Source organism: Rhea americana, unplaced genomic scaffold, assembly GCF_003343005.1.
Source record: "Rhea americana isolate MKP2758 unplaced genomic scaffold, rheAme1 scaffold_20, whole genome shotgun sequence".
NCBI classification, from domain to species: domain Eukaryota; kingdom Metazoa; phylum Chordata; class Aves; order Rheiformes; family Rheidae; genus Rhea; species Rhea americana.
The window spans coordinates 6,927,084-6,942,256 of record NW_028186150.1 but is presented as its reverse complement, the minus strand read 5'-3'; the positions used below and the strand labels follow the sequence as shown (position 1 = coordinate 6,942,256).

Here is a 15,173-nt window from a genome sequence, read left to right as displayed (position 1 = left end):
CATATGCCTTACTCCGTGGCAATAGGATAACTTTAAATAGAACTATTTTCTTTTCTCCCACCCTATGAAACCAAAGATTCATAATTTAATGATAAAACAGATTTCCTCATTATACATATTTCCTCCTTTTAGCTAGACATTCATGAAAAGAAGAAAAATAAAAGCAGGAGGTAATTATGGAATCTGTTTGACAGCTCTCTGCCAATTTCCTTCAGTGCTGAAGCACAGGACAACCCTATAGAGAAGAAAGAACACTTATATTTTATTCCCTTTTCCTCTCATCATAATGATGTTTATATTTTGTGATAGCCAATTAGAATGTGTTGCTCATCACTCACTCAACAGCTAAGAAAGCCATAATACTTCATACTTCTCCCCAAAGGAAAAAAATGACTTTTTAATTAACAGAGTAAGTAACAAAACAAATGAAAATATTTATTTATGCCTACTTGAATTCTTTTTTCCTCTAGGTAACAAAGTTTACAGATTCTTTCCACAGATGGTCAATAAAGCTTATGTTTTAATACAAGAATTTAAAGTTGATAAAAGCGCATCCAATTTGCCAAGACAGACAAGTAAATTAAGTATAATTTTACCAATCTTCTTGAGTCAGGCCTGGAAGCTTGCAACTGTTCAAATTCTTCTATTTTTGCTTGATCTACATCTTCTTTCAGCTCCCATGTACTGTCTTCGTATGGCAACGAACACCATTTTACTAAATAGTAAACAACAGGCTGCAGGAAAAAATTCTGAATGTTATCAGCTTTTAATTTAGTATATAGACTGTTAATATGACTTCTATTTGAGCAGTTAATTTACATACAACCACTGGAAACAAAACCAGGTTTTTGATGTTGTTTAAAGGTAATCTGTGCTAATTTGCGTGGGTTATCAGTTCCCAGATTCTGTGGTAGAATCAGTGCAGTGTTTTCTATGTACTTATCCTTGCCTTCTGATATTCAGCTATTTTTTGTAGACCCCTGGAGCCAAAGAGAAATTTCTAGAGCATGTTTTGATTCCACTCACTCCTAACTAAATTTTGGTCTTAGGAAAGTTAAATTACTGCAGTCACCATGTATGTGGAAACAGAAAAATCTAACCACAGAGCTGCTACCTAGAATGTTTCCTTCATTCTCAAAACGCAGCTACATAGGATCCTAAAACAGAAATCTTGCACAACAGAAAGCTTTACAGGTCTGCTGTGACACATATATGAAAATCTGGAAAAAAAAGTCTAAAAAGATAGAGCTTATTTACTGATTTAAATCAGTTTAGCAAATAAAGCCTTAGAAGCTAAATTAAAGTGATACTTMATGAAAAAAATAAGGAGAAGGTTTGTGTCAATGACCCTTTTTTCTAAAAATGTAGTAATGACAAACGGGCTGCATACAGTGAGCAGTAATTCTAACTCCCATCCACTCTTTTGAAGATTAATGCAGAAATCATTGGCTAAAAGTTTGCCAATTTCGCTACATAACAGAACAGAATTAGTTATTACAACTATCTCAAGAGCCTTAATCAACAAACCCATTGGTTTTTATTTGCTTCTCAGACTCTTGCTGAATTATCATTTTGCTTGATTATGTTTTATGTATARTTTTTAAAATTTTCTCATCTCATGCTTTTGTTTTCTAATAGTCTTCCAAAAGAGAAGTATCAAGTTCAAAAAAGATTTGATAAACAGAGAGAAAGGTCCTTTGGTAGGTAGCAAAATCCCTGAGGATTGCCAAAAGCCTGAGGACAGAGTTAGAGAAGAGGGGGGAATCGTCACTGAAGACATCATTTATACTTTGCCTTCTTGTGCTTTCTTCAGCAAGTGACCGCTTGTCACCATCAGAAAAACAGGAGAGCATATAGTATCAGTCTTTTGTCTGAATTCATGTGGCAATTATTAAACCAAACCTTTGGCTACTATTACATACTAGTACTAATAAAAATGGAAGCCATTGCACACTGATTTCTATTTCAAAATAGATCATAAGTACAGGAAATTACAATGTCCCATTAAAAATAACTTTTGAAATTCAAAAATCATTAAGGTTTTACTTTGAAATACACTAAAAATACAACTACCTAAGAAGATGCAGCTCTGTGTAGGGTTGACTTGCTTTAAGATATATTTACCTCACCAGTGTCCTTGTCTTCACATACAGAGACTTCTAATACTCGGTCTACTTCAACRTAGTCAGGATTAAAAGGTTCTTCTTCCATCTGCATTGCAAAATTAATAAAATCAGTTCCAAGCAGGGAACCCAAAAACATTGGTATACACTGAGACTTAGCATACCCATTTTTTGCTGTACACAAAAATCTGATTAGCTGTAAATGAATKTGTCAGTTGGAAGCCATTGAGGCTTTTGCACATATCATAAAATCACCACATTTATAAAGATAACTATCATCGAAGTGGGATCTGACACTAGAACAGAAAACGTAGAGTCATTGAGGGAGGAAGTGCAATAATTCAGCTGTGTCTAGAAGTCTGTACAGTATAGAAACTACCCATACTAAGATGATCTTTTCTCTTATCTTTTCCCATCTTAGGAAAGAAAAGCCTTTTCCAAGTCTTTCCATGGTCACTAGTAGTTAGTTACCAAAGAATCCTGTATTTTAAATTGTGCAAGTGAGGTCAATTTATTGACTGCAGAAGACTTTCTCTTAAAACTGTATTTATCTTCAAGAGTTAAAAACAAACAAAAAACAAACAGCGTTTCCCCACACCTGCTACAACTCCAAACCCAAYCCTGATGGCTAAATTTTACTTCTCAACATTCAGTTATTCAATTTAAAAATGAAGTCTTAATCACAATCTTAACAGGGAAAAAGGTTTCTTTTAACTGCATATTTCATACTCACATCTGCAAAAAAGTGAGCTCTTTGCGCCTGCCTTAGTTTGAACCGCTTTATTTTCTGTTGGATTCTTTTATCCTTTAAAAGCTGTTGTTCTGTGGCCCATTCACAGTGGAGATAGGAGCTAAAATTACAAAGATTAAGGTTAATATATTAGTGAAAGCAAAAGCTTAGTATATGTTTTTAGCAAACAGTTATAACTATACAGTTTATAAACCTGAATTTCACTCAAATAAGAGAATATTTTATCATTTAAGACAAATCTTACTGTAAATGTTAAAATTACTGAATTATTAAGTCTATTTACTCCTCTAAATAATCACGCTATATCTAGGTAAGGTAGTTACTTTTGGCCTAGGATCCAGAGAATTCTAAGAATTCACAGATTACTTTCAAATGATCTGAGAAGAAAAGCAAGTGCATTTAAAGTGATCTTACATTAACCAAATTTTAATTCTGCTACCTTACTTGTATCAAAAAAAAAAAAAAAATTAGAAACCCATATATTCAGAAAAAAATCACTTAAGTACATCTTTCAGAGATGCAAAGCACTTAATGGACTGGACTTTTCCATGTACTACATGTGAACTCCTCTCTTCGTGGATCCCACTCAAGTATACAGCTGATCAGCTAAATGATCAGGTTGGTGGGCACTAGAGCCCACATCAGGAAGGCTCATGCAGTCAGACTGTGTGGTGGGGAGGCAYGTAGGAGCAAAGGCAAAGACGGAAGAAAGCATGAGCATGCTTTTCAGTTGTAGCTGCACCACCTCACAGTACCCCAAGCAAACCTTTCTGAAGTTTAGGTTGGTTTGACAGAAGTCTATTTTCATCAGTTCTTAATTCTCAAAAGACATAGGACTCTTCCCTAGAAATACAGAAGAGCTGACTCTCAGAAGATGACTTGACTCTTTAAAAGAGCTAAAAAAAAAAAAAAAAATCTTTTCCTTTATGCTCCGGAAAAACGTGGGACTGGAGGCTCCAAAATAGTTACATCCATCATCAAAAAACTAATGAAATTACTCACATATATAAAATTAAACGTGCTTGCCTTTGCAACCCTAAGAGCTGAGTAGTAACAGGAGGATGGGTATGAAATGGAGAAGAAGAAAATATAGAAAAAGTTGTTCTTTTTACARCAGTAATACTGACTCCCACATCAATCTCCTAGATGCACGACACCGAATCTAATCTATGTTCATGAAATATCTTCAATTTCAATTCACGAAACAGACCTTCATCTCAGGCAAAAATCCTTTGTTGAATTTAACGAACACACATCCTCTAAAAATTGTGCTTCTTTGGTGACACCTGTCAGTTTGTCAGCCTCCACTTCAGCATATTGATAATTTGTAAATGGTTAACAATATGATTCAGATTCTTAATAAATTCAAAACTAAATATGTAAAGAAAAAACTCAAAGATGACAAAATCTGGTCATAAGTAATCTTTAAATAACACAAAATTTGAATATGGCATTGTCATTTAAGTTACCAACTTTTTCAATGAAAACTTCTCAATACTTACTAGTTCTTGTACTTTACAAAAAACTCTTCTGTTTCCACTGTCATTCCAGCAGACACCTAAGAAAGGAATTTCAAGGGATATGTAAAATGACGGACACAGACCACACTTTCAAATAAGCAATTTTATCCTATGACATTCACTTACTTCTTTCTTTATTATCCTAGAAGATAAGATTTTGTCTACAATTGCTGCATCTTCTTCACTTGGRTTCTCCTATAAACAAAGGAAAATAATGACATCTTTATTAATAGCAGTAAAGATACCCTGCAAATCGATCAACCTCAAAACCTTCATGCACAAGTGGTTTGTTAAAAGATCAACAATAAAGGCAAGCTTGACTTCTACCAATAACATTATCAGCCCGGGAGCAAAACAAATTAAGTTACATTATACGTATTCCACCTTGGATATAGATTCATCAGTTTTATTTAATAAAAAAGAAAGAAAACAAGAAGTAGACACCTATTATTACTTATTTCATTCAACTGATACCTGATTAATACTACTTAGTGTAAAAAAAAAAATACTAAAGTATTTCTCTCTCGATGATTTTTAAAAATATGTATATATTTTTTAAAGCTAGATGCTTTCATATGCCCACCTTAAAAGGAGGATTTTCCAGATTCATACCCAGAGAGAAATACATGTCAAAATTCAGAATGTCTGGCACTTCCAAAAAGCATCAGACACCACACTCACTTGCCAAACACATTTATAATACAAGCAGCAGTGATTTTGATGCTTTCCAGAAACACTGTGTATGCCCTAAACAGTTGATCTAATGCAGCTGACATATCCAGAATTTCTTTACACAGAGATGGAAAGATAAGGACTCTGGCAGACAGGTTAAAAAATTAATAAAAGAAAAACAATACAGTGTGTGTCAAACTCCATTTAATAGATCTCCTCTGAGCCCAGAAAACAGAAACACACTGGGGAATCGGGCAGACAAGGGTCATGCTTGTAAATTCCAGCAGGGCTTTGGTGTGAAACAGCTACTGAATTACTCAGCTCTGCCAGGACTGGCACTGTGGTTCCAGAGCTAATGAGCCAATCTTTAAATGTTGCTTACAGTAAAAAGTCACCTTCCCTCCTGCCTGACTCGTTCCAACCATGCTGTCCTCCTCCCTCCCTTACAGCTCTGGCACTCCTTCACAATTGTTTCATGAAGGCTTTTTTGCTGTTGTTTTCCTGCTACTTTATTTACCTAGAACGGTTCAACAAGAAGTTTGAGTACCAGAGGTGGCACAAATTAAAAACAGAAGTGGGAACCTGAGGGGGAAAAAGGCAGGAGTATGCTTTTACAGTCTCAGTAAGCAGAGGCTCTATCGCTTTTATACTTCTAGAAGTCAAAATAATATATATTTAACACATGGCCTTTTCACATGTCTACAAAGCACAACACATTCCTCAAAATATACTTATCCTTAATTGTGACTTCAGTTAATTTGACAATTTTTAGCCAAAAAAGAAAAAAAACACCAAACATAAAACACTGTAATTAGTCCTTACTTCCAGTTCTTAAGATCTTCGGCAAGATGTCACATCAAATAARCTACAGATTAGTATTAATAAGGTTTTCCTTCCAAACTGTGAGCTTTATTCATTAAACTCACTGAGACCACTGGAAAGTTGCCACTACAGAGCAAGCCAGATTTTACTTACAACAAATAATTGTAAAGGCTGTTCAGCGGGTAAAGGAGTAGAATTCTTTTTGATTTTTACAGAAACTTTAGCCTCCTCTTCTGATTGCTTTCCTTCTCCTTCTTCAGCATACTTTTTCCTTTTAACCTGACGATTTGATCTTCTCTTCTGCATATAATAAAATAAAAATAGATTTTTTTTTTAACCAAAAATCTCCCCTAAGATGAACTGCAGGTTTGGGGATATTTTTTAAGCAATACTTTAGCTGTATCTAAAATCAAAGGTTAAGGATGTGAACCACAGAGGAAGCAGTCAAATACAGTGTTTCAATCTATAAAATCACTAACTTTTCTTAGGTTTTACAAATAAATGTTTGATAATCTTTGCTTTCAGAGCTCAAAAGCAAACACTGAGTAATATTTCAGGGTAGACGAATAAGGCTGAAAAATAACAGGTCTCTTCTAAGAAAGTATCAGTAYTTCAAAATAATTTCATAAGGTAGTAGTACTTCAAAATAATTTCATAAGGTAGTAGAAAATAGTAAAAGTGTTTTACTGTCCAATAATCTATTAGTAAAAGATACAAAATACGCTGAAATATTTATTAAACAACACATACAAATATTACAAAAATTTTCAGAAATTATAGGAAGAAATTATTAGATCATGATAAATGCTGATTTGATTGCTAATAAATTTTACTGTTTTTTTAAAAAAACATTTCCAGTTCAACACATTCTCCTCTACCTTAATCAGGCTTGTTTAAAAGCAGCATTTTGCTTGCTTTGCTTTTATCTCTCTGGATCTCCCACTGTTGTTTCTGCAAGAGTCTGAGAACAAGCAGCTCCAGTTTGGAAAAAAAAAAAAAAATATCCTGCCTCTTGAACACAAAAATTTCTTCTCATCTCACTGCTTCAAATACTTACGTTGTTTACACACATCCTCTCACCATTCAGCACCAGGATGTTAAACATAACATATTTAACCATTTTAAGACTGATTTCTAAACCCATCCACCAGATAAACAACAGTTACAGAGTCAAAGGAGTCAGTTAAGCTAAAACCAGCTACAATTTGAAAACATTGCAACCTCTTTAAGAGCTGATCATCACAGAAATAAAATCATCGAAAGAGAAAATGGCCGATATTAACAAAATGCATTATACTGAGTTACACACCAAAGTGTTTATTTATTTAGCCATTGTTCATTGCAATGTATTATAAGTTAGAGAAAAACAAACTGAATTGGAGGAAAAAAAAAAAAAAAAAGCTACTCTGTCATATACCTATAGGGCCACTGGCTTCTATAGCAGATTTTACAGTAATGGTAAGACTGTAGCACAGGAACTTTTYTCCTGGCTGTTAAATTCAACCTTTAGTCTGGCTGACATCTGGTAAAATTAACAAATACATTGGAAGTGTTTTAGTATGATAGAGATATAGTACAGTACATTCAATATAGCAAAATACCAAAGAATGAGTATTACCATTCTTCTAGAGAAGCCGGAACAGTGTAAAAATGACAATACTTATTCAATCACTTTCTTTTACAATAATGCTGCCAGATTAGCTATTCTTTGATAAAAAGTGGGGTTTTTTTTAATGCAAAAAGAAACGAAGTTTACGCAAATACTAAAATATCACACTACGGTTACATCAACAGAAGCTTGCTAAAGAAAGTGAAAGTTTCCAAAACGAATGCCTGCTAACACCACCAATGTACAGAGACACATGGAGTAGGAAAAGAAAGATTAAGAGCCAGATTCAGGTTTTTACTCAGTAAATATTTGTTGAAATTTGCAAAACCCACTGAGGTATTAAGAAGCATTTTCAATCCTTCTCACTACTACTTTTCATAATATATTAAGCAATTAAGAAAACTTCAACAGACATATGTTTTCTAAGATATTAATGTATTACCTGATTTGTTTGTTTGGTTATTTTTTTTTTTTTTGGGGGGGGGGATCTGTTTCCCTAAATTGAGAAACAGTCATAAACAACTGCTCTAAAGCATGTAATTAAGTAGTACCACACGTTTTTCCAACAAATAAATCAATGGTTATTTGAAGACACTTACTGAAAAACTAGTCATATCAAATGAATTATGAAAAAAAAAAGACTTAAAATTGCCCCCAACCCCAGAGCTTAGAAATAGGAAGCTACTTGCAGTAGAAGAAAAACACCACGAAAGTGTTTGAAAAATGAACGGAATAAAGCAACATATCTTTCCAGTTCTGTTTCTCCCAAACTATTTCAAAGAAAATGTGCAATGCTATTCTGCAATGCATTTTTTATCTAGTCCATGTCCCCCACACTATCTCCACCCTCTGCTCCCTTCAGGCCAGGACCATCACATGATTTGATGCTTCTTCCTTTCTGTCTATCAGATGACCCTTGGAATAGGACTACCAAAAAAAAAAAAAAAAAAAAAATCTCTTAATTAAGACTCAATACGTTGGCCATTAAATTTATGGTCTGCTGTTACAGAACACTATTGATAAGTTGCAGTATGTCAGAACCATCAAACCTGCTTTCAGATTCTTCAATTAATACTATGTAGACTTTCTACATTAAGATAAATTCCCTGAGAAATAATTGATTTTGTGTTCCCTTATTGGTAGCTTTTACCTAAGACACTATTGATTAAATTAAAATCCATTCTAGAAACGGTTTCTGATCTTTTTTTTTCCAGTTTTATCATCTCCAAAACACTAAAGATCATCCCTGTAAATATTATCTAATATTGTCATCAAATTATGCAAGTAATTTTTATTCTACAACACTTCATTTTGAATATTGATTTCATCTCTACAGATAAAATTGCAGAAGACAAAAATCTGTACATTTTCTGGAAGAAATCTTCCTTTTAATGAGTTTGCCCTAAGACAGGAAAGTTTTAATTCTGTTACTTTCATACAAATAAACAGTRTATCATTTCTTGTAAATAGTTCATATTTTTCCACGTATAATGTTTGCAAGTAATTAGGTATGCTATTATTAATTTAAGATCATATTATTTAATAGAAACAAAAGCACTACTGGGAAAATCAACCATAGCCGTCTGAGCTCCGATTCCTTATTTTTATTATGTGAATAATTTTTTTTTKKTTTKKTTTTTTTTAAATTTCAATTAGCAATAATAAAATACAAGAGATGCAAACAATCTGTGAGTAGGTTAAAATTATTTGGTGACTAAAAACATCATCATTTACTGGAACCTACATCCATTTTACTTGCTATAGCCTGTTCCCTTTGAAAATCTTGATGCTTCCAATAAGTAATTATTTTGTTTGTCCGTCTCTCCGGAGCAAAACTGTCCACCTTCCAGAGATAACCTGCAGCGCTTCAGCATCTAGTTAGAACTGCAATTTACTGGATCACGTACAATATATATGCTATTGCCAAGATGCTACAAAAGAGGGAATCTAAATTGCAGGATTTTCTGATTTTCTACAGGAAAAAAGTAGTTGATAATAAAAGCAGTCTATTAAAATTCTTCCCAGCAAAGAGTCTACCTTGTTTGTATTGTTACAGGTAACAAGGTTTTTAACAGTACATATATCCACAAGCCTCAAAATAATCTTGTACAGTTGTACAAGATTTGTACAGATTTGTGCAAGTTGTAAAGAAAGTAAAAGAACTTTAAAATACGCAACTTCAAGGTCCAAAGTTCAGCAATGTGCTGCTTTGCAACATTAAGTGTTAAGCAATCTTACAATTTGCAGAAATAATTTCACATTGTTATCAACACAGCCTAATTCAGAGTATTATCGGATAATTTCAAAGAAAGCGTTCTGCTTGATATTTGTAAAACAGAAACAGAAAACCCACCTTCCCGCCCAAACTCCCCAGTCCCCTAAATTGTTGAAATTTAATAAACAAATAAATACTAGCAATACTTGAATACAGGCCAGTTTCTAGAGTCACACTGATTTCTCTTGCTATAGGTAGACAGCATATTTCAATTATTTTACTGCCATTTATTCTTAAAAATCAAGACCTGCAAAACCAAATAGAGTAAATAACTGTCACTGTGTCACAATGAATAAACCATTTTGGAGAGCTGACAAAAAAATCTGCAGAAATAACACCACACACAAATTTAAGAGAGGAAATTTCTGGCTACTTACCTGTGAGTCTCCATCTTTCAATGACCGTTGCGGAGTCTGCTTAGCATCAGACAATTCGTCTGAAGATTCATTTTTTCTTTTCTGCTTTTTACCCAGAGTGATGATTAGCTTTCTGTTAAAAAAACAAACAAAACATCTTAAGTGAACACTGTATATTGAAGTTCACTTAAAATTAAGATTAAAAACAATACACCTACTAGTGATTTCCTTATTCCTTTTTGCAATAAAAACAGAAAGTTCTGCCGTCCAAAAAATGAAAAGCATTTCATAAAAGAGAAAGCTACAACTTTACAATAGTTGGTATTTTTTTTGCTACTGCTACTGAAATTCTCCACAGGTAATAGGTATCTGACTATTTCAAAGTTCTTTGTATCATAATTGTTTCAAATCTATAAATAAATAAGGGAGATACAAAATTCTACATTTAAACTAGTCAATGACACACATAACTTCATAGATAAAAATTAGTATGAATATCATCTGCAAAAGATGATAGCAAGATGTAATGCAAATAACAGATCTTATTTTTACTCATTAAAAATTCAGCTGTGGTCAAGAGCGTGATATTGTTCAAAACTATGTCTCACATGATTTATTTGAGCTTACAAATTTTGTATTCTGCAGTTAAATTGAGGGAATTACAAGAATCTTCATTTTTAAAATGTAACAAATAGAGAAGTTATACTCAATACACAGTCATTTTATCTCTAAGAACTCACAGAATCTGCTCAGAGCCAATCTTGTGCTGAATAAATTAGATAAATTAAAATGAAAAAGTACAGATTATTTCTTAGTTCAAATTTAAAGGTTATGCTGGAAATCATACTGTTTAATTTCTTTTTACCATATGTGAAAACATTAATGTCAACTATAGTAAAATGTCAAAATATGTCAAAATATTTTTTCATTTTTGAAATGTAATAAATATTACTCTTGAAATATGTTTTCACTGAATAATCACAGAATAATTACAAACCACCCAACAGAAACACAGATAAAGGGCTGGCCTAATATATATATATTTTACATAGCATCTAATCATCAGATTTGTGTAACCAAAAAATGAGGTTAACTGCTCTGACATCCAAATATCTTCTGCCATTATAAACAGCAAATTAAATACAAGACAGTAGTTTTTATGATGACAATACATGTTATTTTTTATGTCAAAGTAGCATCTTGTAGCATATTGGTCACCTGAAAAAAAAGACACTGAGAAGATGGGTTGAAACTTTTCTCTCATTTGCTTCTCTTTGGAAAATGTCCAAATAATAGAAGTACCACATATTTACTACATCCAGACTAACAGTCCACACAGAAAATGAAACTCTTGAGTTACCAAAATACTATAGGTTTTTTAAACAACATGGTTAAAAAGATAATAGTCATTTTAAAAAGCAATTAATGTTTCTATGTGTTCTCAATATTTAGCCGAAGTTTGTTCCTTAGAAAGGTAAAAACCAACCAAACAAAACCCTTCTATTCATGTCCTTTTAGTTTCATAAAATGAAATTTGCAGTAGGGATCATAATTCTGTATTTAAGAGAGATTGCTTGCTCAAAAGTGGGTTATGGTCCTCAAGTCCCTACTTTTTATTTGGTGTTCTCAGTTTAATTATTAATTATAAAACATTTTTCATAATCACAGTCAATAAAATTTCAAAAACGAATAGAGCGGTTTTCCTATTGTCTTCAAAAGTAATTTCTTTTCTTTTTGCTTTCAATCTCTGATGAAGACTGACTTCAGGTATTTGTAAAAACATGCCTCTTTTTGATAATAGACTTGGACAGTCCACTTTTTCCATTTTTTCCCCCTCAGTTTGCTTCAGAGAATTTAAAGGTGTATCACGAATACGCATCAGCTAATCTAACCAACCAGCTACGTTTTTCCGAGTCTAATGCAGGCAAGGCTCACGGCGCCTGAGCTTCTGACCTGCGCCTAAGAGGGAGCTGCGGATGCTGAATTCTACCACAGATTACAGGGGAAACTTGACAAGTTTACGGGCAGGAAGCTACTCCAGGCTAGTAAATTCATAAAGCTGTACCTGTCTGAGGAAGTTCCTGAGACGCATGCTTGGCGGCTGGGAAACCRTTCAGCAGTACCTCGTGCGCCCTGTTTCTGTGCTCTTCCCAGCGCATCCCCTTGGGGCTGCTGCTGGAGAAGGGGCACTGCGCTAGACCCACCCCTGCTCTCGCCTAGCACAGACGCTCCGGGACCCTCCTGGGAGCCCCGTGGGAAGAGGGCGACACAAAAGCATTAACGCACACGCGTTTAACGGGGGACCCAGCRGAACAGTGAATAGGAAGCCCTGAAAACTGAAATGAAAGGTTCCGGTAGGGCACAGTGCGAGAGACTAGCTCTGCCGGACACTGGTATCGCACTGAACGCTCTCAGCGGACGCGTATGCAATAGGGCTCGCTTTAGCTTCTGATAAAAACTAAGGCTGSGATGCAAACGTAAGGAATACATTATATGAGAGTAAAGAAAGTACAAAGCATCCCAACTACTAACGGGAGAGTGGGGAAGGGAGCATCTGACAAAAAGAAAAGGAAAAAGAAAAATTGTTGCACATGGAAAAGCAGACTGCATGGAGAGGAAAGCTGAAAATAAGAACCACTTCTCTTTACCTCAGATCCTGAGGTAAAAGAATGGGAAAAAAACAATTCCACATCTGATGGAACAGAAGCTACCACCAAGAATGCTACAAAAATTAAGTATTTATTAAAAAAGATACATCGGAATTCAAGATCTAACTTACAAATTCTACCTAGTGAATGAAGAATTAAGAAATATTGTACGAGCTCACAATAACTCACAAGATCAGGGTTTTCCTTGGCAAAATGAAGTGCTCTCTAGTGGATTTTATATACAATTTATGCGCTCATCTAAATTTTGCCCATATGTTATTAAGCAAGTGCAACAGGTTGTGCTGATCTGTAACTATTCCCTGTCGACCTCTTCACTGAAATAACTGGACAAAGAACATAATCAACAAACTCATGATTTTAATTCACTTCACAACGTCTGCTACTCATGAAATTCACTCAAAGCTCTTGCATTTAACCTTAAATAATATAGAACCAACATAACACGTGAATCCTTTGCTTTTTTACATGGCTCCTGTTGCTAACAGAGTTTAGACAGGATCCAACTATCTTAATAGTATCATACATAAGAGTGATCATATAAAGATTTGCTGTCAGGGTCTTAGGTCCCTAGGACGCTCTGTATTGTAAAAGGTATAACTGAGACCTACTTCAAGGCTACAGTCACATTTACTCATTAGAGTAGTGCACTGGATCACAAAGGACTTGCTGGATTCATGTACTACATAATTTAAAGGCTAATAATTAAAAGAAGAGGCACCGTTGTTCTTTTTTGTACATAGAACAATCAGCGTGTTTCTCATAACAGGAAATAGTTTTGAACTTAAAGGGCTACCACCCTGAATTGAACTTCTGTAAACCTTTTTTTCTTTTTTTTTTCTTTTTTTTTAATTACATAGTGGGGACAGAGGGAAGTAAAGAAAAAGGCCTAAATGTCATCTACAGATATTGTCCTTTACATCAGTAATGTGGAGCGGCTGCTTTTCATTGGGGCCATGATATTTAATTATATGTTTGAGTAGGTGGGAATACAGTGAGAATTATAAAAAACTAAATGCCAATCTACTTCTCTGAACAACAGAATGTTCATGAATTCATAATTCTTCCATCCTTCACATCAAGCTGTATTAAAGTACACTTTTTAGTTTAAATATGCATCACCTTAAATGGAAGAACTGGAATTATAATCAACTAGAAAAGCCCATAAATAGAYACAAGTTCTATGCAAAAAGGTTAAGCATTTTAATAGATTCCTAAACATAAATTCACTATGCTGGGTTATCCAGAATAGAAAGYGGGTCTGCAAGCCTCATAAAAATTGTAAAATATGTTAATTGTAAATAACTAACTTGATAAGTAACCAATGCATAAAATAAACTGGTTATATAATTTAGTAATGCTAAATACATTATACATACTTTTATTTTTAATAATTTGTCATACACTTAAAACATTCTTAGTAGTAAGAATTCAGTCATTTATCCTCATCAGTGCTTGTGGCATAACAACTTTAGTTATTGAATCCAGTTCAAAATCAGCTGACTGAAATTAGCAAGTGTTATTTTTTGGACAATAGGTCACATCCTGCCTTCAGAACAAAACTGTAGCCTGTCTAGAAAGTAGCTGCTTGTAATTTATACATGCCAATGATAAACTGAAAAGAATCAAGCTGTAAGCATTTACAGTACATGTAGATCTCTCAGGAATCACTAAGGAAAACATAAACAGTTAATACGAAGCCTAAAAAGACACACCAACTTATGTTAAGTTGCAAGAATAAAAGAAGTTTAAAATCATCCTGTCTCCAAAATTACAACACATAATAGTGAACCTTATTTTGATCCTAGACGAGGGCTACTCAATTTCCGTAAAAGTTGCAGTGTATTACATTGTATTTTTATGGACATTTTTTTATTGATGGCTACCGGACAACTTTATCAAGGTACGTTCAGCGAGTAGCGTGGCGGTTCCAGCTCTGCCAGACCAGCCAGGCCAGTGCCTCAGCCGGCCACCAGCCCCAGCAGGGAAACGGGCACTCTGCAAGTATCCCTCAAGAGCAACGTGTACCTGCCACACAACCGGCACCTTTGCAAGATCCTAGCAAAGCCTGTGACCACAAGCTAAACCAGAGTTTATTTTTTGAGTACTAGACTGGAGAAGGCACAATCGTGCTCACGTTGGATAGCTATTCCTCTCCTTCCCCTTCCTCCCCAAAGCACTCATATCTTTTCCAGATGTTATTTTAACATGGTAAAACTTTCTCCCAAGATTTGACCATTAAACCAAATGATGATTCAATCGGTTTGCTTTATTTTAAGATAATGGAGAAAAACAATGTAAGCCAACAACTCTCATATTCAAAACCTTAACTATATTTTGACAACACAGTAATTCACAGAACATACTTAGATTCATTGA

General features: G+C 34.3%; 1 protein-coding gene across 5 annotated transcripts in view; it reads right to left on the bottom strand.

Moving 5' to 3' along the window:
- CHD9 (chromodomain helicase DNA binding protein 9) overlaps positions 1-15,173 on the bottom strand; it is a 99,447-nt gene that overhangs the window by 40,833 nt on the left and 43,441 nt on the right. For all 5 annotated transcript variants that reach the window (XM_085303849.1, XM_085303851.1, XM_085303850.1 and 2 more), the window contains 7 exons: positions 10,150-10,261; positions 6,042-6,188; positions 4,521-4,589; positions 4,377-4,432; positions 2,857-2,974; positions 2,125-2,211; positions 597-734 (listed from right to left, as the gene is read on the bottom strand). In XM_085303849.1, the coding sequence (XP_085159975.1) occupies positions 597-734; positions 2,125-2,211; positions 2,857-2,974; positions 4,377-4,432; positions 4,521-4,589; positions 6,042-6,188; positions 10,150-10,261 (727 nt within the window). The remainder of the gene's footprint in view (positions 1-596; positions 735-2,124; positions 2,212-2,856; positions 2,975-4,376; positions 4,433-4,520; positions 4,590-6,041; positions 6,189-10,149; positions 10,262-15,173) is intronic.